General features: G+C 32.9%; 1 protein-coding gene across 1 annotated transcript; it reads left to right on the forward strand.

Moving 5' to 3' along the window:
- Positions 1-22,268: 22,268 nt before the first annotated feature.
- Positions 22,269-23,225, forward strand: LOC112635284 (olfactory receptor 6C6-like). Its single transcript, XM_025403341.1, has one exon. It carries the CDS (start codon positions 22,269-22,271, stop codon positions 23,223-23,225), a length of 957 nt encoding a protein of 318 aa, XP_025259126.1.
- Positions 23,226-23,999: the final 774 nt, after the last annotated feature.

Here is a 23,999-nt window from a genome sequence, read left to right on the forward strand (position 1 = left end):
TAGTCTACTCCTAAAAGATATTTCTTGCTTGTTTTGTAATGTTAATTTGGAAAGCATCATTGCCTACCTATGGTTACCTATGGCTATTACAGTTATCCTTACTTTTCAAATTCACATTCTCTTCTCAATCTCGATCTCAATCTCTTCTCAATTTTTGATCTGTAATTCACCAATTCACCAATCCTTCTTTTTCCAAATTCATGAATCATCTATTTAGTGATGATAATGAATCTCAGTTGATCGCTGCCTTTTATTTGATGTAATTTCTTTCCCTAGGTTTAACGAAATATTATCTGGTTTTCTACATAGCCTTGTTAGTGGTTCTTTCTCATTTCCTTTGCTTTTGGATTCTCCTCTGAATGATTCTCAAATATTAAATTTATCAATCAACACTTGATATGGTTTGGCTGTGTCTCCACTCGAATCTCATCTTGAATTCCCGTGTATTTTGCGAGGTACCTGGTGGGAGGTAATGAATCATGGGGGCAGGTCTTTCCCATGCTGTTCTCATGATAGTGAATAAGTCACGAGATCCAATGGTTTTATAAGAAGGAGTTTCCCTGCACAAGCTCTCCCTCTCTCTCTCTTTGTCTGCTGCCATCCACGTAAGATGTGACTTGCTCCTCCTTGCCTTCTGCCATGATTGTGAGGCCTCCCCAGCCATGTGGAACTGTGAGACTATTAAACCTCTTTCTTTTGTAAATTGCCCAGTCTTGGATATGTCTTTGTCAGCAGTGTGAAAACAGACTAATGTAGTAAATTGGTAACAGTAGAGTGGGGCACTGCTGAAAAGATACCTGAAAATGTGTAAGGGACTTTGAAAGTAGGTAACAGGCAGGGGTTGGAACAGTTTAGAGGGCTCAGAAAAAGACAGGAAAATGTGGGAAAGTTTGGAACTTCCTAGGGACTTGTTGGATGGCTTTGCCCAAAATGCTGACAGTGATATGGACAATAAAGTCCAGGCTGAGGTGGTCTCAGATGGAGATGAGGAACTTGTTGGGAACTGGAGCAAAGGTGAGTCTTGTTATGTTTTAGCAAAGACTGGCAGCATTTTGCCCCTGCCCTAGAGATTTGTGGAACTTTGAACCTGAGAGAGATCATTTACAGTATCTGGCAGAAGAAATTTCTAATCAGCAAAACATTCAAGATGTGACTTGGGTGCTGTTAAAGGCATTCAGTTTTATAAGGGAAAGAGAGCATAAAAGTTTGGAAAATTTGCAGCCTGACAATGCAATAGAAAAGAAAAGTCCATTTTCTAGGGAGAAATTCAAGCTGGCAGACATTTGCATAAGTAATAAGGAGCTGAATTTTAATCCCCAAAACAATGGGGAAAATGTCTCCAGGGCAAGTCAGAGGTCTTCATGGCAGTCCCTCACATCAAAGGCCTGGAGGCCTAGGAGGAAATAGTGTTTTTGTTGGCTGGGCCCAATGTGTTCGTGTTGTGTGCAGCCTAGGGATTTGGTGCCCTGTGTCCCAGCTATGCCAGCCATGGCTGAAAGGGGCCAATGTAGAGCTCGGGCTTGTGGAAACCACAAGCCTTGGCAGCTTCTGTGTTATGTTGAGCCTGCAAGTACACCAGTATCAAGAATTGGAGTTTGGGAGCCTCTGCCTAGATTTCAAAGGATGTATGCAAATGCCTGGATGTCCAGGGAGAAGTTTGCTACAGGGGTGAGGCCCTCATGGAGAACCTCTGTAGGGCAGCGTGGAAGGGAAATGTGTTGTGGGAGCCCCCACACAGAATCCCTTCTGGGGCACTGCCTAGTGGACCTGTGAGAAGTGAGCCAGCATCCTCCAGACTCCAGAATGGTAGAGCCACCAACAGCTTGCACCATTCACCTGGAAAAGCCACAGTAACTCAATGCCAGCCTGTGAAAGCAGCCAGGAGGGAGGCTGTACCCTGCAAAGCCACAGGGGTGGAGCTGCCCAAGACCATGGGAACCCACCTTTTGTATCAGCATGACCTGGATGTGAGATATGGAGTCAAAGATCATTTTGGAGCTTTAACATTTGACTCCCTTGCTGGATTTCAAACTTATATGGGTGCTGTAGCCCCTTTGTTTTGGCCAATTTCTCCCATTTGGAGCAGCTGTATTTACCCAATGCCTGTACCCCCACTGTATCTAGGAAGTAACTATCTTGCTTTGGTTTTACAGGGTCATAGGCTGAAGGGACTTGCCTTGTCTCAGATAAGACTTTGGACTGTGGACTTTTGAGTTAATGCTGAAATGAGTTAAGACTTTGGGAGACTGTTGAGAAGGCATGATTGGGACATGAGATATGGGAGGACATGAGATTTGGGAGGGGTCGGGGCAGAATGATGTTATTTGACTGTGTCCCCACCCAAATTTCATCTTGAATTCCCACGTGTTGTGGGAGGGACCTAGTGGGAGGTAATTGAATCATGGAGGCAGGTCTTTCCCATGCTGTTCTCATGACAGTGAATAAGTCTCATGAGATCTGATGATTTCATAAGGAGGAGTTTCCCTGCACAACCTCTCTCTCTCTTTCTACCTGCTGCCATTTAAGATGTGACTTTCTCCTCCTTGCTTTACACCATGATTGTGAGACCTTCCAAGTAATATGGAACTGTAAGTCCGTTAAACCTCTTTCTTTTGTAAATTTCCCAGTCTTGTCTATGTCTTTATCAGCAGTGTGAAAACAGGCTAATACAATACCACACCTAAAAAGAGTATAGTGAAACTGCTTTTAACATAACATACACAGAGATCTTTCTCAAAAAATCCTCATTGAGAACAGTAAGATTGACAGCTAAATTTTCAACAAGAAAGTGAATAATATAGTATCAAGAGAAGTTTGAAAGATATTTAGAAATGGAACACACAACAATGCAAAATAAAAGTATTAAATGAATGATAGCTCAAGAACATTAAAATTGACCCAAAATAGCTTTGAAAAATGGATTGTGTATATTATTTATCTGTAAACTGACAAAGACAGTGCAACAACAACAACAACAAAACCCAGAGATCAATATATAACATAGATGTGTATGCAAAAAGTCTAAATAAAATTTTAGTAAAAACATTCAAAAACAAGATAAATAAAATAAACCAAAGAGAACTTATTATTAGACATAAACTAAAACTCATATTATTATTCCCACAGAGGCTTAAAAGGGTCTTAACAGTTTGAAACATTATTTCTGATGAATAGAAAACAATAAAGAAAATGTAAATTGATTATATTTTTACAACAAGTGTACACTCACACACACACACACACACACGCCTGTATATTAAAACTAGATTTTTACTGATTATGCAAATGGTCAATACATTTTCACTAAAATGGCAAACAAGGAAAGAATATCTTCTATATCCACTTCTATTTATCATAGTGTAAAAAGGTAAAATTACAACAAATATAGTTCAAAGATCTTAACTGGCTTTGTTGCAGTTCTAGAATCTGGCAACACTTCATTTCATAAAACAAAATACGAGCTCCAATGAGACCAATGGAGAAGACTGACTTTCTAAACAGAAAAAGGGCTGAGGAAAACAGAAACAAAGAACAGAAAGCAGATTGGTCATTTCAGAGCCTTTCCTTGTAAGCTGGGGACAGGGAGACAGAACAGTAGAAGGATTACTGACTGACTAACATCAGGTTACTTTTTGTTGTAAAGATTAAAACAGAGGGAACTTAATTATCTGCCAATCAAAGATTAAACCTGGACTGTTTGGAAAACTGGCTGTTATCTCTTTCTCCTAATTTCATAAAGTCAAGTAACAACTTAGTTTCCCTTTGTTGATTTGGATCTTTAGCATGAATGATGGCAGTCTGATTTGTAGTGTGTTCTGTTAGGGCCTAGGGCAAAGCTTAATCTAAAAAAGTAACTTCCTATAATTTTTGTTAACAATTGTAACAGAAGTATTAGCCACTGCTATTAGACAAGAGAAATTAATCAGAGGCAGTATTATTAAATAAGAAGTATTTTTAAAAATTTATTTTTATTGTATATATTAAATACATACAACAGGATGTTTTTATACATATAGATAGTGAAATGATTACTAAAGGCAAGAAAATTAAAATATACATCACCTTTCACAGTTATCTCTTGTTTGTGGTAAGACCACCTAAAATCTACTCTCTCCACAAATTTTCAACATACTTTACAATATTATTAACCATAGTCCTGCTGTCCCTTAGACCTCTAGATTTATTCAATCTACATAACTGCAAGTTTGTACCCTTTGACCTACGTTTCTCCATTTCCTTACCCTCACCATCCCTGGTAGCCATTGTTCTATTCCATAGTAAGTATTAATAATATCATACAGTATTTTTCTTTCTATGTCTGGCTAATTTCACTTAGCATAATGTCCTCTAGTTTTCTCCATGTCATCACAAATGACAGTATTATTTCTGTGTGTGTGTGTGTGTGTGTGTGTCTAACAAATTTCCTTATCCATTCATCCATTCATATTCACTTAGGCTGCTTCCTAGCTATTGTGAATAGTGTGGGAATGAACATGAGAGTGTAGATATTTCTATGAGGTGTTTATTTTATGTCCCCAGAAGAGAGAATGCTGGATTATGTGGCAATTCTACTTTTAAATTTTTGAATATCCTCCCTACAGGTTTTTATAATGGTTGCACCAATGTACATTCCCACAAACAAAGGGTTCTCTTTTCTCCATGCCTTCACTGACACTTGTTATCTCTTGTCTTTTTGATAGCAGACATCTTAACAGGTGTGAGGTAATGTATCATTGGTGTTTGGTTTTACATTTACCTGATGATTAGTGACGCTGAACACCTTTTCATATACATATTGGTCATGTTTATGTCTTACGGGAAATGTCTATTCAAGTATTTTGCCCATTTTTAAATTATTTGTTTTCTTTCTATCAAGTTACATTTCTTTATAGATTTTTTATATTAACTCCTTATCAATATATAGTTTGCAAATATTTTTCTCATTCTGTATGTTGTCTTTTCATTCTGTAAATTGTTTCTTTTGCGGTACAGAAGCTGTTTAGTTTAATTAGATCCCACTTGTCTAGTTTTGCTTTTGTTGGCTGTGCTTTTGGTGTCGTATCTAAAAATATTATTGCCAATGCCAATATAAAAGTGATTTTCTCCTATGTTTTCTTCTAGAAATTTAAGATTTAAGGTTTTTCATTTAGGTCTTTATCCATTTTGAGTCGTTTTGTGTGTGTGTTGCAGGATAAGGGTTGAGATTTTTAAAAGATCTGTACACTGAATACTATAAAATATTGATAATAGAAACTAAAGAAGAGACAAATAAATAAAGATATCTCCTGTTCATGGACTGAAAGAATTCATATTGTAAAAATGTCCATAATACTCAAAGCAACAAACAGATTCAATGAAGTCTTTATCAAAATTCCAAAGGTATTTTTCATGGAAGTAGAAAAACTGTTCTAAAATTCTTATGGAATCATAAAAGAAACTTTGTACATTCTCAGAAAAGACTACGCAGCTGTAAAATATTTAGGAATATCTCCATAAATTGATATGTAGTGCTTGATTGGATATATTGTTAAGTGAATAAACAAAAAGGAAATAGGTATTTATAGTATAGCACCTTCAGCTTTAGGTCAATTGGTCTTCATATTTAGGAAAGTATACAATATTTAATATAAGTAAATTGTATAAAAAAGTTATTTGATAAGCTTTCCTAATAATATACAATAAATTATTTTAAAATAATATTTATAAGATAATCATTTAAGCTGATCATATTTTGGGGTAGAATGAAATATCAATTTTTCCTGTTCACCAGGATTATTAGTTCAAGTATTGAAGTACAGAAGATTTGCCTGAATCTGTGTATATAACTTATTAAAGAAAGTGGCTAACCTATTAAGGAGTTAGTCTTTTTACCTCCTTTTACATTTTAACTTGTAGATAATGATGAAAAATTATAAATAAAAAACAATAATTACTTAGATTTGAAAGTTTTAAAATTATTGATATTTATGTTACAATATTTAACAAAAGTAAATATAATTGCATTTATTTGTCTGTGTTATCTTGATTTCATAATGTGATTTTTTTGTGTGTTCTTTTACAGTGCATGGTGGATGGATAGATGGTATGTATGATTGGTGAAATGGAACAAATCAATGGTTTGATATGATAAAATTCTAGTTTATGAAGCGTATCACTGTGCATTTGTATTAATGTTGTCACTAGCATGATTCGTATAAATGAAAAACATTTTATAATTCATTTTTTCACAATTACCTGAGTGTGCTAGTTTAGAAAATTCCAGGAGGTAAGGCTACTTTTCTTTCAACTAGTTTAGGGGTTTATCAGAGATTACTAAGTAGAACTCTATTTTTTTCTAACCACATCATGATTGAGCCATTCTTTTTACTTTTGCTTATGCTACTTTGTCTGCCTTAAATATTTTGTCTCATCTCTTTGTCTTTTCATAGGACTTATGAGATCATTGCATAGAGCAGGGTCATATGATGAGATAGGGTCATGATAACTAAGTGGTACACAGTTACTTTTGAGGTGATGAAAATGTTCTAAGATTGACTGTATACCTGTGAACATACTAAATGCCTTTGGATTGTACACTTTAAATGTATGGATTGTATGGTATATGTACAGTATCTCAATAAGCCTGTTTTAGGTTTTATATAGTTGTTCATTGAGCAGTGCACTTTTGTTTTCAGCACTAGTGAAAATGCTATATGGATCTGTATCCACTACATCAAAGTATGGTCTTTGTAAATAGTTTCCTTTTGTAATAAAAAGTATGATAAAGAATATGACATAGGGTTTAAATGGTTGCCTAAATTAAAGGGTGGAAATGGGCTGTGTTTTTTTCTAGGGATAAAAAAATAATAATTTCAAGTTATATAATTTTGTACCCCTATCAATTAAATTTCCTCAAATATGTAGATATCCCTCATCAGCCCATACTTTTAAAAACAAAAACACCAGAGATCACTCCATATTTTTTAAAGGTGCACAATTTCATTATTAATTAAATACATTACAAATTAGGACACAAATAACGCTTACCAGCAAACAGATTGAACTCTCGCTTAAGACAATTTATTGCAAAATCATTTTTATTAATCACTTCTTAAAACGCTGAATAATGTGGGGAGGTGGAGGAGTGAATAGAGAAAGTTGCCTGCCTGGGCAACACAGCCCAGCTGGTAAATTCACAAAATGCCCAGAATTTCAGACAGTTGATGTTTTTGTTACCTCATTTGTAATTTTTAATCATTCACAATGCTCTTTTAAGAAAGTTATGACTTCTCAACCTTCATTAAAAGCAGTGTACAGAATTGCAATTATTTTTTCTCAATGCTAGTCTCAAGAAAATATTCTTTTCCTTTATTCTTTATACTTTGGTTGATTCCTTTAAGTTTTAGTGTGAAAAAATGAGAAAGCATATTGGCATCATGACATTTCTTTATATGTCCCAAAACATTCTTCTCTTACATCTTTGTTATAATATCAAATTGCATAGAAATTATAATATAGTTTCTAAGTTTTAGGTAAAATTAATCTCAGATTGAATTTCTCTGGATTTTTTTTATTTTTACAAAAGAAAAGATTAGAAGATATAACAATTATTGCATAAGTTAGACTATCCCAATAGATTTTTTTAAACACCTGTGTCCTGAAGTTTTTAGGTGACTGAATTTGTATGTGGGTAGAAAATATTTACAGAGGTACAAGTTTCGTTTATAAATCTTTGCTTGTAATCCCTTCCACGAAAATCATGAGAATTCAGTTTTTTCCTCTAAAAATTTAATAAAGTGAGTAAAATTATAAATGTTTGTTACAATTATTTTGATATTATCTCAATCATGTTTTCATAAATTAAACAGAATAGCTGCAGATACTTCATGAAAGGTACATTTAATGTATAAAATTTGATGAGTTTTTACACACATATACAACTGTAATACTATCCCCAGAATCAAGTAATAAATATAACCATCACATCCAAAAGTTTTGTTGTGTCCTTTTGCATTATTCATGTGTGGTTGCATATATGTGGTAATAACATAACACAAAATCTACCTTTCTAATGAACTTTAAGGGCACCATACCATGTTAACTATAGTCACTCTGTTGTACAGAAGATCTTTAGAACTTTATTCATCTTGCATAACTGTTTAATTTGTGAAAATTGAACAACTCCTCATTTTCCCCTACTCTTAATTTTTGCCAACCACCATTCTATTATCTGTTTCAGTGAGTTTGGCTATTGGAAATAACTCATATATGTGGAAACATGTAGTAATTGTCTTTCTGTGACTGGATTATTTCACTTAGCAAGATATCTTCTAGGTGTATTCATATTGTTGCAAAGGGCGGAATTTTCTTCTTTTTAAATAATAATATTACACTGTATGTATAAACTACCTTTTCTGTACCCATTTGTTTGTCAGTGAGCATTTGGGTCAACTTCATATCTTGGCTGTTGTAAATAATGCTGCAATGAACATGGGAGTGCAGACATCACTTCGAGATCCTAATTTTAATTCTTGTATATATATGATGAAAAATGGGATTGCTGGATCATGCAGTAGACCTATTTTTAATTTTTTGAGGAACCTCCATACTATTTGCCATAGATGTTGTACCATTTTATATTCCCACCAACTGTGTGTAAGAGTTCTGATTTCTCCACAAAGTTGCCAACACTTATTATCTTTATAAATTTTTTTATGACAACCATCCTAAGAGGTGTAAGGTCGTGTCTCAAATGGTACCGGAAAAACAGAATAGGCACATGAAAAAGAATAAAATTAGACCTCTATCTTACACCATACACTCAAATCAACTCAAGATGGGTTAAAGATGTAAATCTAAGACCTGAAACCATAAAACTCCCAAAAGAAACCATATGCTTGAAAAAACTTTATGACATTGGTCTTGGTAACGATTTCATAGACATGACATCAAAATCATAGGCAACAAAAGCAAAAGTAGGCAAATGGTACTACATTAAATTAAAAGTGTCTGCACAGAAAAGGAAACAATCAACAGAGTGAAAGGCAATCTACAGAAATGGATACAATATTTTCAAATCTTATATCTGATATGGGATTTATTTCCAAAGTGTATAAGAAATTCCTACAACTCAACAGCCAAAAACAAAAATCAAAAAAGAGCAAAGGACTTGAATAGATATTTCTGCAGGGAAGACATAAAAATGAATAAAAGGTAATGTAAAGGTGCTCAACATCACTAAATGTAAATCAAAATCACAATGAGATTTCATCTTACACCAGGATGGTTTTAATTATGTGGTTTTGATAAGGTTCACTAAAGGGTAATAATAACCAGTTAATGAAGATGAAGTTCATTGGGCTTAGACTGACAAATGATCTTTGATAATATACCGTGATTTTTCTGTTTGAATTTCTCAAGTACATGTTGAGTATGATGCAAAGCTTATTGTCTTCTTCACCCAGCTGAACCCTGCCTCAAAATGCCAATGTATTTCTTCTTTCAAATCTTTTTCTTGAAAATCTGAATGACATTGATTTGTATTCCTAAATTTCTTGTATTAGTCCATTTTTATGTTGCTAATAAAGACATACATGAGACTGATAATTTATACAGGAAAAAGGATTAATGGACTCACATTTCCACATGGCTGGGGAGGCCTCACAATCATGGTGGAAAGCAAGGAGGAGCAAGTCACATCTCACATGAGTGGCAGCAGGCAAAGAGAGAGCTTGTGCAGGGAAAGTCTCCCTTATAAAACCATCAGACTTTATGAGACTTATTGACTATTGCGAGAACAGCATGGGAAAGACCTGCCCCCACGATTCAATTACCTCCCACCAAGTCCCTCCCACAACATGTGGGAATTCAAGATGAGATTTGGGTAGGAACACAGCCAAACCATATCATTTCTATATTCCTAACTTAAAACATTTCGTACCAGGGTTACACAACTCAGTTATTTTTGTTTTCATCTTTTTGAGAGCTTCAGAATTTTTTATTCTTTGTCCTATGACTACCGTGTTGCCATCTGCAAACCTCTAGAATATCCAATCATTATAAGCAACAAATTTTGCTACCAACTTATATTTAGCTCTTGGTAATGGTATTATTAATTATTTTTTCATGATTGTTTGTAGAACTCAATCTGGATTGCAGTGTTTGTAAAACTATTTTGCACTTCATGTGCAAAACTTCTTCCTGCAAATCCCTTGCACGGATTTCCGGGGGTTGATATATTGTTTTGCTTTGTTGTGACCACTTGTGGTCACTTTGGTGTGTATGATTCTCTCTTATACATATATCATCAGGATTATTTTGAAATTCTTTTTTCCAGCTAAGATCAAAAGTTTGTCAGCACTTAATCATCTCATATTATTACAGTTTCTTTTCCTTAGAGTAGCTGTTTTATTATTTGTATTAACCTGTCAGAAAAAAAGAGAATGACATTAACAAAAGGTGCAGTTGTGCTCACTACCTCTGTTCCTCCTCTACCAAACCCCTTTATTTATACTTTAGCAAATCAAAGAGTGAAATTAGTCTTCATGAATATATTCTAAATAGTTTATTTCAATATATAAAATAAAACTGATGTTAATTTCAAACCTGAAATAAAAGTGAATTATATTTTAGTCATTTTCCTGATAATTTTTATTAATAAGTCTTTGACAATTCATTTTAAAATATCAGATTTGCCAGTTCTCCTATATTTGTGTTTTATCTTTGCTATGCCATCTTTAATTTTAGTTTTCTTACTCAGTAGTTATAAAGTCCCTTTCTTTGTTCCTAAAAGAGCATGTAAGTCAATTTTATCTCTGCCAAAGTGTATTACTTTCTACATATTGTGACTTTGTTCTATTTATGTTTCGTACAAGTATATTTTGCTTTTCATAATTACTGAATTACTTCAACATATTATGAAGCCTATCATATCCCAGTCACTATGCTAGATATATGCTACAAAGCTGCTGTTAATGTTTGTATTATTTATACTGTGCAAGACTGCATGGAATCCATTTTAACTCTGTGATCCCAAGGAAATTCCTCATAGTGTTGTAGAGAATACTAAATTTTTCAAAATACACGTGGCAAGTTAAATGTCCTGGCTAATAGTGAATTCTTAATAAATGTTAAGAACTCTGACATCAGAATCCAATTTGTCATACATTTCCGGGAAACACAAACCTTATCCAGCTATAAGCATTACTCATTCTTTTTTTTTTTTTTTTTTTTTTTTTTTGAGACGGAGTCTTGCTCTGTCGCCCAGGCTGCAGTGCAGTGGCCGGATCTCAGCTCACTGCAAGCTCCGCCTCCTGGGTTTACGCCATTCTCCTGCCTCAGCCTCCCGAGTAGCTGGGACTACAGGCGCCCGCCGCCTCGCCCGGCTAGTTTTTTTTTTTTGTATTTTTTAGTAGAGACGGGGTTTCACCAGGATGGTCTCGATCTCCTGACCTCGTGATCCGCCCGTCTCGGCCTCCCAAAGTGCTAGGATTACAGGTTTGAGCCACCGCGCCCGGCCGCATTACTCATTCTTTTAAGGGTATAGGAAAGACGCCAGTAGCCATTTGTGCCACAACATCTGTATCAGTGGGTAGGATCCACAAATCATTCAGATGCTGCTCTCCATTTCCCTGTTTTCCATACAGGAAAACACCTTGGGTTTCCATATGACAAGTACTATTTTTGTGTGACAGAAGATTTAAAACAGGTGGTGCACTAAGTTATCCTTTCCCCAGTGTTTACTTTCTCTTGTTAGATAACTAGAGAGGTTATGTGACTAATTTTTACAGTGAAGTTGAGACTAATCAAATCATAAATGTTAGGTTTAATTCTGAAAATATCCACACTGATCTGACAAAAGGATCTCTTATATTAAAAATAATCAATACATAGTCCCCAGAAAACCCTCATTTTACCTTCTAACTAGTAAAGTATATCAATATGTTCTTGAAAATTGTAGTAGTGGTAAAAGTGCCTCAGGTGGTCATTAGATTAAGTGAAAATGCCTATTAATAAACATTTTCTTCTCTGCCGAGATCAGCTCCATCGTGGAGACCCTCTCTCAGTGGTGCTAGAGGAATTAAAGACACACACGCAAAAAATAGAGGTGTGGAGTGGGAAATCAGGGGTCTTACAGCCTCCAGAGCTGAGAGCCTCGAACAGAGATTTACCCACGTATTTATTAACAGCAAGCCAGTGATAAGCATTGTTTCTGTAGATTATAGATTAACTAAAAGTATCCCTTATGGGAAACAATGGGATAGGCTGAAATAAAGGGATGAGTTTGGCTAGTTACCTGCCGCAGGAGCATGTCCTTAAGGCACAGATCACTCATGTTATTGTTTGTGGTTTAAGAACGCCTTTAAGCGGTTTTCTGCCCTGGGTGGGCCAGGTGTTCCTTGCCCTCATTCCAGTAAACCCACAACCTTCCAGCGTGGGCATCATGGCCATCACGAACATGTCACAGTGCTGCAGAGATTTTGTTTATGGCCAGTTTTTGGGTCAGTTTATGGGCAGATTTTTGGGGGGGCTGTTCCCAACACTTCTCCTTTTGGTTTAAAGAAAACCAGGTCATTTAGTGTAACTAATATATGAGGTTCCTATGTAGCTATACTAGTTAATAGTATTGATAGCATAGGCTAAGACAAAAAAGCCTTATGTTGTCTGGAGAAACTGCTTGGATTTAATTTAGGTTAGTAGTTCTCAAAATTTAGTGTACATAGGAATTACTTCAGGACAGCCTAGGCATGAATTCCAAGATTTCTATCGCTAGGAATCCTAGTTTATTATATTATTATGACTGTGAGCAGTCCACATGTCTTTACTAGTTTGATGGTTCATGCGTCATATATACATACAACTTGATTTAAATTAAGGGTTTCTTCCCCTTAAGCTGGGGAGTTATCCTATATTTATTTTTAGAGATAATTTCTTAGTCAATAATTAAAAAGGTAATTTGTAGATATTTGGAGTCAGGAAGTCAATTGAAGGTATATTATTTTAATCTATTTTAAACATTCTGAAGATTTAAAGTCAAGTAAATGCAAGATATCTGATACATATGGAAAAAATTCCATAAACATTGAGGAAACAAATAACTTTGAAAATATTGGAATTTAGGAATAATGGAGAAGGAGTACTTGCGGAGGGGGGCAATCATGTCCCTATGCTGCTCTCCACTTATAACCATTAATCTATACACACCATACAAATATGCATTGATGTGCTTCATAAAACAGAGTTATCATTATTGTCGGGGAGATTGAATCATATTATCAGCCTGATATTCTTAAAAAGGCAAATTACCCCCAAAATGGAAATAAGGCAGAATAACCAAGAAATGGAGATACACAAAATTGTTTGATTGGTTCAAGTATTAACCACTGTGTTCCTGGGTGGAAGCAATTGAAGCCTAGGCTTATCTAGTATTCTTTGTTGGTTTGTTTTAAATATCACAAGCCTTTGCAGGATGACATCACAAATGTCTTTAGAAAAAAAAAAATTGTCATGAATCAGTTCTGAACTGCCGTTTCTTACCCCTACTCGAATTTACTTCTTAGTATATTTAGGATGTTCCTTGAAACATGTATTAACACATGGATTTGAATTGAAAAATTAAGTTAACATTTTTACCTGAAAATAATTCTGATTTTGTTGTAACTCTGATTTTGATAAAAATTCAGCCTATAGAGAAGCATTTTATTAAAATATGTACTTGCAAAGATGCAATGACATTATGCTTTGATTTTTCCAAATTGTATATATATATGTCTAGTTAAATATGGCACTTCTAAATCCCACGAGTAAAATTAGAAGTTTCATTAATGTTGGTAAAGTCTTTTTCAATACAAATAACAGAAACTAAGACACGAAGTGCATTAATATTTGGTTAACATATGCCTTCTTACAACAGGTGATTTCCAGGTTTGTTTTAATTAAAAATTTGGTAAATGCCATGTGAGTTTAACAAGTTAACTCAAAAAAAGTTCAAATAACTGTTATACTCCTATACTAAAAATTTCCTCCATCCTAATCTATTTACTCATGTATTCAAGATATTACAAGTTATGTATCTTAAATAGTAAAATAGGAATAAAATTAATGTTGAATTCCTTCTTATTCTATAAGCGATACACTATCATGTTAAGAAATATGTATTGAATATAATTTGATTGATTCTATGATGTTTCTGTATATTTGTTTTGAACTGGCAAATTATAAACCAATAATAATCTTCATAAAGCATCAGCCCAGGTGAAAAATTTTAACACTTAGAGAATTATGGTCACAGAAAATAAAACAAAGTTTTAAAATACAGTTTTATGTGTGTATATATGTATACATACACACACATAATAAGAAACCCTAGTTTTGGTTATATATACATATATATGTTGTTAGACAGAAATATGCTAGCATGAACAATACAATCTTTTCATCCATAAGATAAAAAGATAAATTACACAAAAAGAAAAGCCTGGAAGATGTTGAATAGAAATATTAGTGCAAGGGAAAAGCACAAAATTTGAACATTAAAAAAATGCATGTCTACATATTTCTAAAAATATTGACATTAGGTATGAAATCATTGTTATTAAATTTCATTTTATGGCATAATAATTATTTTTAAAGGATAATATTAAAATTTGTCAAAAGTTATATTAGTAAATTTTTTAAAAACTTATGGTAACAATTTCAAATAATTTAAATGTTTAAATGTGCACAAGAAGAAAAGAGGGACTCCCCCCTCAAAAAAATTTATGAAATACAAGAAAAATAGTTTTTTAATCTGGCTATGTAGAGGACCTGAAAGGAAAAACTGGAAACTCCCATGTTATTTCTCCCAAGGTCATTAAAAGGGACAGATCTAACATCAGTGGTTCTTGGGTCTCTGCAAAAACTTACAAGAAAATTGAAAAGCTGCAAGAACTCCAGAGTTGCAAACTGTTAGAACACATCACCTTTAAAGAGTATTGGTGAAGTTGTCAACCAATGTAGATGATAATCCATTTCTTAAGGGTTCTTCGGATATACACAAGATCCAGGAAGAAGGTAGATACTAGGTAGAGTTAGTGATTTGAATTGTTCACAGACTACTATATTAGCAGAGCCTTGGCATTGCTATATCATCCATGTAGTGAGAAGCCTGGAGTCTAAATCTCTGAGGAAGGCGTAAGAAAGCAACAGAATTCTCAGAGCAATTCATATTGTTTTGAATGTTGGAGACACAAATTATTTTAATAAATAAAGTCTAACATATCCAAAGACTCAGCTTAATTAAATATAACAAAACATAGTGAAACATGACAGGTTGAGTGCCATCATTAAAATGGAGACTGGGGAATGACTGGGAAAAAGTGATTAGTGAATGGTACAAAGAGGCACTATGGAAGCACTTTGACCTGCGTCACAGCAACTAACATGACAGGCGGAATAATTAGATTTATCACACAGGAAAAAAATTCTTACCTTGTCCCACATCAGAGGAGATGTGAAAAGATGCCATTTGAATCAGAAAGAAAGGAGAGGGCACTCAAGAAAGCCTGAGGGATAGTATTTTTATTTTCTTTCTCAAGTAGCCAATTATACCTTCACAACTTATGAAAAAGCATCCTCTCTTCACCTATTTGAAATGCTAACTTTATCAAATATTAGTTTTGTAAGTTTTTTGGGTGTATGAATAGCAATCAATGTATCTATTGATAGATCCATCATGTATAATCTATCTACCATCTATTTGTAAAATTTTGAAAACTTTTACCTTATTCATCTTCATTTCTCATTCTTTTTCAGTATCTTCTTTTCTTTCACGACAGCACCTACTTTTAATGCAATCTTTATGAAAATAAAATTGGTTATTTATTTCATTATTCAACTTCTTTAAATTATTTTTCTTTTTTTATAATGAAGTATGAATTATCTTAGAATAAACCAAAATCCTTTAATGGTTATTTCGTGTCATACGAATATCCACTTATTTCAGCACTGTTAGCTGATATAAAAACTAAAAATTTATTTAAACAGTCATAGATAATAATATCATATATCCAGTAAATCAACAGAATAGGATTTCATAAGACAAAAAGCAAACAAATAAAACAAATTAAAACCAAAAACCAACAATAATAAAGAACAATGAAGGCAAAAAGCAATTCTTTGAGGTGGTAAATATAATTGATATAGCTCTAGTTAGAATGATCAGGGAAAAATGAAAAGGAACAAATTACTAATTTTAGAATTGAGAAAGATGGCATTACTACATATCCTACAGATATTAAAATAATGTTGATACTATGAACAACTTTATGCCAAATAATAGACAATTTAGATGAAATTGACAAAATTCTTGAAAAACACTAACTGCCAAAGGTCACTCAAAAAGAAATACATAAGTTGAATAGTCTTATATCTGTTAAAGTAATTGATTTGTATTTTAAAAGCTTCACATAGGAAAAAAAAGATCTAGGACTGAATAGCTTTCCTGGTGAGTTATGCAACAAATTTTTAAAAATATCAATTATATACAAATTCTTCTAAAAACTTGAAGAGGAGAAAATATTTTCCAATTCATCTTCAGGCAGTGTTACTCTGACACCAAAAATGGACAAACACATTAAAAAATACAACCACAGTTAATATTCCTCATAAGTATACATACAAAAATTCTAAAAACCAACCAAAATGTATTTTATAATATTACTATATAAAATGGTAATATATAATGAACAAAGTGAGTTTTAGCTCAAGAATAAAAATAATGTTTAGTTTAACATTAGGAAAAAACTAATGCAATTTACTGTGTGTTAGAAAAAACTAAAAATTTATTTAAACATAGATAAATAATTTGATAAAATTCAATATTTATTGCTAAGAAAAACTCCAAGCAAGCTAGGCCTAGAAGGGAACTGCTGCAATTTGATGAAGGGTGACCAAATAATCTACAGCTAACACTGAAGCCAAAAAACTGAATGTGGCCAGGCATGGTGCCTCATGCCTGCAATCCCAGCACTTTGGAAAGCCAAGACAGGAGGACTGCTTGAGCCCAGGAGTTTGAGACCAGTCTGGGCAACATAGATTCCCATCTCTACAAATAATAAAAACCAAATTAACCTGGCATGGTAGCATGCTCCTGTGGTCTCAGCTACTTGGGAGGCTGAGGTAGGAGGATCACTTTAGTCCAGGAAGTTGAGGCTTCAGTGAGCGAAGCCATGATCACAGTACTGCACTCCACTGTGGGTGACAAAGAGAACGTATCTTAAAATACAAAACAAAACAAAAAACCTGATAGCTTTCCCACTAAGATCAGGAAAAAGACAAGGATATTCACTCTCCTCATTTCTATTCAACGTGATACTGGGAGTTCTAGTCACTGAAATAAGTCTAGAAAAATAAATAAAAGATAGCCAGATTGAAAAATAAGAAATAAAACTATCTTTATTTGCAGACAGCATCATCATGAAAGTAGAAAATCCAATGAAATCTACAAAAATTGTACTAGATTTAGTAAATGAGTATAGAGAGTTTATAAGATATAGTATCAATCCAAAAATTAATCATATTCCTGCATACTCTAAATTTTTAAAAAAGTCAAATACCATCTTAAATTTTAAAACCCTACATATTTAGAGACAAATTTGACAAAAGATGTGTATGATGTGTACACTGAAAACTATACAACATTGTCAAAATAAATTAAGAAGATCTTTAAAAATGAAGAGATACAGTGTGTTCATGGGTCAAAATGCTGAATATTCTTCAGTTGTCTATTCTTCTGAAATTGATATATAGGTTCAATGCAATATCAAATCAAAACTCCTGGGGCTTTTTTTTTTGGAGAAGTTGACAAATTGATTCTTTTTTTTTTTTTCTTAAAGTCTGTTTATTTTTTTCAAAAGGAGAAAATAAAAAATGAGTCCTTATGCGCCCATTATCCCATCTCACTAATTATCAACTTATGTTCCATCTTGTTTTCTATCTCTATTCACAACATCCTGCTCACATAATTTTGAATAAAATACCAGACATAGTTTTGGTATCATTAAATATAAACAATCAAGTGTGTAAGTTTTTCATAATTATTTTTTAAATTAAACTGGAATTCAAATAAGGTAATATATTGCAATTTGGTTGATTTGGTTCTTAGTCTTATGAATTACCTTTTTATCTCTTTTTTTGTTAATGCAGTTTATTTCTGGAAGAAATGGAATCATTTGACTTGTAGAGTTCCCATAGTTTGTATTTTATTTTTTACAACCCTATTGTGTTCAATATGTCCATCTGTCCCTACTTTTGCCTATTATATGTTAGTTCTAGAGGTATGATCAGATTCAAATTCTATTTCTTTAAGAATACTTCTCTAGTGATGTGGTGTTCTTCCGTTGGGAGGCATAAAATATCTAGTGATTTCTTAATTTAATTTTACTATTATTTGTAGTGATGTTAACAGCTGCTAATAATCTTCACCCTCATCTATCAGTTACTTAAGGGTTGCAAAATTATGACTTTCTGTTATTCATTTTTCGTTTTTTTCTTTTTAGCTAGAATATTCCTATAAAGAGGAATGTTTCCTAGTCAACTAGTTGACAAATTTTAGGACTAGTTGGTACAGAAAAAGCAGGGTAAATTTGTAGTTTCTATTCCTTTATATTTCATTTTAATTTTTATTAAACTGACATATAATAATTGTACATATTTATGATGTACATAGTGATGTTTTTATACATATAATTTATAGTGATCAAGTCAGTGCAGTCAGCATATCCATCATCTCAAATATTGATCATTGATTCTTAAATTCATATGGAAATGTGCAAAAGACCTGGAATTGTCAAACATCTTTGGAAGAATATAATAAAGTTGGAACATTAAAACTATCTGATTTTAATACTTGGAATAATGATACAATGTAGCATTGCCCTAGTTTAAACAAGTAGATCAATGAAACAAAATAGAGTATAGAAATACAGCACACCTATTATGTATAGATAACTGATTTTTTGACAAATATTCAAAGACAAATTAGTTAAGAAAGAAGAAATTTGTTTTTATTTTTGTTTTCCCAAGGAATTGTTCTGATGTATTTCATGTGTAAGAGTAGTAGGTATGGACTGTTTTTTAACTCTGAATTCCTGTAGTAGACCCGACGCTTTCTTAAGAATGGATGACAGTGAGCATTTTTTTTCATGTCTAAACATTAGTAACTAGTCATTTGGATTTGTTTTCGATGACATTTGTTTTGAGTCATGTTTCGTGGTCCTTGGAGAGGGCTTTGTTTAATACCTTTTAGAGCTTGGTTACAAAGACAATATACACGACCAATCCTTTTTACTCATTTTGAGTATAGTCTTTATATTAACACGATTCACGGGCTTCAGATATTCAAATTATCCTGCACCTGCATGTCGCAAACCAAATGCAATACTATTGATTTTTTCCAAATTTATAAAAAGCACACTTTTAAAAATAATTAAACCGATTACCCTTGCATACCCAATATCCTACCAGTACACAATTGAAACCTCATTTTAAATTTGAATCTGTTTGGCAATATTCAAACCTGCTGTACACTTGTTTTGAGTTTCTTTTTTTTTTTTTTTTTTTAGTGAAAGTAACAGAAAGGTTTTTTTTGTTTGTTTGAAAAAACTAGCCCAGTGGATTTTCTCACGTTGCCTTATGAGTGAGAACAATTAATGTTTTGTTGCATATTGCCTAGATTTTAAAAACAGACAGTATAGATTGTTATATGTATAAATAAACTTTTTGAACAGCGGTCTCTAAGGAATTTTTTCTCTATTTTCTTTTGTTTTGTAGTTTCAATAGATTCCCTTGTGTATTTACTGAGCAAAAAGATAAATCTGTAACTCTAGCCTAATTAGAATAATGAGATACATGACATTTCTCTACTTAAAATCTGTTCTTTTTCCTAGGCTTTCATCTTTGGTGTAACAAGTCTAGTTAAGTATTAATGAAAACTTTTAGAAATTTAACCAGACTGTAGAGAATGATAGAGATGCATTAGAATTTTTTGTGTGTGTGTCTGAGATGTGTAGTGAATATGAACTTAAGTAAAAGTAGAAAATATTTAAACAAAATATTCTCTCATTTTATCTCTACATGGATTCTTCTGAAGAAAACTTGGTATTTAATATCTCTTTAATATTGGAACAATGTATTGAAATGATTATAAGTGCCCTCAATTTAGTTAGCCTTTGCATTCTACCATGTACCATAATATAAAAACAAATCCAATATACCCTGCGTAAGGTAAGACCCTTTTTAACTTATCTTTTCGTGCAACAAAAGTTAGGGCAAAACTTTGGAAATCCATGTCAGGGAATTAAATTTGCCCTTAAATTGTCCTATTTCCTTTATTCCTTCTGACGAAGAAGTAAAACTTTCTAATATATATATTATATATTATTATACATATTTATATATATATTACAAATTCCTAATATATATTTCTATTATATAGAAGAAATTTTTACTTCATTTATGTTTTCATAATTTTACCTCATATATATGTTATATATAATGTAATAGAATGCATTTTTTAAATGTACGAGTAAGTCTAATTTTTTTTTCTTCAGCTTTTATTTTAAGTTCTGGGGTACATGTGCAGAATGTGCAGGTTTATTACTCTAATTCATTTTTTAATCTATCTCTATGAGCTTGTAGTTGCATTGAATGAATCATAGAGGAAAATTAGAAAGCAGCTATTTCCATGTTGAGAAAATCTACAAACACATTTACATCCAGTTTAAGATTAAAGACAGCTATTTTGTTTAACAAAGCCCAGATTTTGATCAGTAGAACAATGATGAAATTTTTAAAAAATCTTCACTATTATATTTAGTCTACCACATCATAAAAATTTCACAGATAATACATGAAAAAGGTAAATTTATATTTATTACATTATATGTAATAATATGTAGTTATATGTAAAATATGTATTATAACACATATACACATAAACTACCTGTAGATCTTGTTATACTAGAAAAGCAGTGACTAATGAAAAACCCAAGAGATAACAAAAATAGAAATATTTTGATGTTGCAAGTACTATTATGCATGCATTAACTTACTATTTATGAAAGACACACAAATTAAGATTACTAGAGAGCAATCACTGTTTAAAACAAAGATTCTAGGGATTCATTAATTAAAAACAAAGGTTTTATAGGGATTCAGTAGTTTTAAAATGAATATATATAAATAAAAGAATATTAAGCTTTGTAGAAAAGCAGAGAAATATTTAAATATTTTAATCAAAAAGAAAAGGTAACTTCATGATATTTGATTTTTTTATTATAGCCTGTATGTTATAAAAGGAAGCCAGAAAATGGAAAAAATGCCCTTTTGAATATTGTCTGGGAATTCTGAAAATTGGCTAAGACGAAGCAGCCTTTCTTTAGCAAAAATAATTAACTAAAAATAAATTATAATCAGTTACTATGGAATATAACTGCAATACTAGTCAGTAAGAAGACCTGCAACTAGTACTTAAAATCATTTTGCATTTAAAATAAAACAATATATAGCTTCTTACTGTATTTGCAAAAGAAAGAAATATGAAACCATTATAAACAGATTAAAGAAAAATGGAAGATAAAACATAGAAAGACCAATTTTAGTTTTTCTGTTTGATATACTTCAGTCATATAGAATTGAGGCACTGAGGCACTGTTAATGACTTACCGGAAAAGTGGTGAATCTAAAGGCAATTGATAAAGTACGAATAGGCACCTAAGTGGAGCTACAAAAACTGTAGGAACGTAAACACAAAAACTAAGTAAATAAAATATAAAATTGAACTTGATGATGGATAAATATATATCAATGAATAAATACGAAATGGAACGTGATGATGAATAAAAGACTCTCTTAAGTAACAAGTTACTTGAAGTGTTAGCTAAATTCAGAAATTTCAAACTACTAAATATTTAAACTGCCTTTTGGGATAAAGTGCTTGAAAGATGAATCAAAAGTTAACACTAACTGAAGTATGAAACTTATTTCAAATGAGTGAAAAGTTTTCAGTAACGTGGCAAGTAGGACTTATTTAACTCTGGACAAGAGAAGAATCTTTTAACATTCTTATAAACATGACTGATGAATTGGTGGATGTGTTCATTTTTATGAAATCTAAGTTGACTTGTGAAAATATTTGCACATGGGTAACTTTTCTAAATATGAAACTTTCTAGGGCTGAGAATGAAGTAATGTATTTTCTTACTTGTGATATTAGTTTTTATTTTCTGCAGATTTCACAGGACAAAAGAAAAATGAAGAACCAATCAATGGACATAGTGTTCACTCTGCTTGGACTGACAAATGACCCTCTACTACAGATTGTGATTTTTCTGTTTCTATTTTGTAATTATATCCTGAGCCTGATGGGGAACTTACCCATCATTCTCCTCACCCTGCTGGATCCACGGCTCAAGACTCCAATGTATTTCTTCCTCCAAAATTTCTCCTTCTTAGAAATTTCATTCACAACTGTTTGCATTCCACGATTCTTGACAAGCATTCTGACTGGAGACAAGACAATTTCCTACAATGCTTGTGCAACTCAATTATTCTTCTTCCTTTTATTAGGAGTTACTGAGTTTTACCTCCTGGCTGCCATGTCCTATGACCGCTACATTGCCATCTGCAAACCACTGCATTATCCAATCATTATGAGCAGCAAAGTGTGCTACGAACTTGTATTCATCTCTTGGGTAACTGGATTCCTAATTATCTTTCCCCCTTTGGTCTTGGGACTCAAGCTGGATTTCTGTGCTTCCAAAACTATTGATCACTTCTTATGTGACACTTCTCCTATTCTACAGATTTCTTGCTCAGATACACGTTTTATAGAATTAATGGCTTTTATCTTAGCTGTGCTGACACTCATCATCACATTGTTGTTAGTGATCTTCTCCTACACATACATCATCAAAACCATTCTAAAATTCCCTTCTGTTCAACAGCAAACCAAGGCTTTATCCACTTGTTCTTCACACATGATTGTTGTCTCTATTACTTATGGGAGTTGTATCTTTATGTATATGAAACCATCAGCAAAAGAAAGGGTGACTTTAACTAAAGGAGTAGCTGTGCTCAATACCTCTGTTGCCCCTTTACTCAACCCCTTCATTTATACTCTAAGGAACCAGCAGGTGAAAGAAGCTCTCAAGGATATGCCTCAAAGATTTTGTTATTTTCTACACAAGACAAAATTTGGATATAAATAATATACTGTTGGAACATGAATGGGAAAATTGAATGCAGTCTTCAATAAATTACCTTAGTTCAGAGTTATTCCATTTCTCCGCTTGAATAATATCGTATTAGGTTTACTGCATCTCTGTGTTCTCTGCAGCTCTCTTGTTCTTTCTGAGTAGATCTTCCTACTCTCTAGTGATAAACTACCTTCTTCAATCTAAAATATTAAATTTCCTCTATGCCTAGAAATAGCTCTTCCATAAATAATAGTTTTATATACTGAATGTTTTGTACCCGTGAACATTGCTAGATATACTGAGACAATTACTTCAACATGTGTGTTAATTGCTAAGCATCGTATCTGCTCTTAAGTATCTTGCATTCCTAAAACAGTCAAAAACACAGAATCTGATAATTATTATATTATGTAATTGATGTTGTGATAAAAACGAGGTAGAAAACCTGATTAATTTTAAAGATCAAAGTAGCCACTCAAGAAATCATTGCTTATGATGGACCTTGAAAGATGAAGAAAAAAATTAAAGGTTCCAGGATGCTGTAATCAGAGTATAAAATAGGCAAATAAATTAGTCTACTGTAGAAGATTCACCTGGAGAGTTTCAATGATTAGGAATATTAGTAAACATTTTTGGTTGTTTTGGGGGATAAAAATAATTTAATTTGGCCAGGTGCAGTGGCTTATGCCTGTAATCCCAGCACTTTGGGAGGCTGAGGTGGGTGGATCTTCTGAGGTCAGGAGTTTGAGACCAGCCTGATACGGTGAAACTTTGTCTCTACTAAAA

The sequence above is a fragment of the Theropithecus gelada genome, chromosome 11, assembly GCF_003255815.1.
Source record: "Theropithecus gelada isolate Dixy chromosome 11, Tgel_1.0, whole genome shotgun sequence".
Taxonomy (NCBI): Eukaryota; Metazoa; Chordata; class Mammalia; order Primates; family Cercopithecidae; genus Theropithecus; species Theropithecus gelada.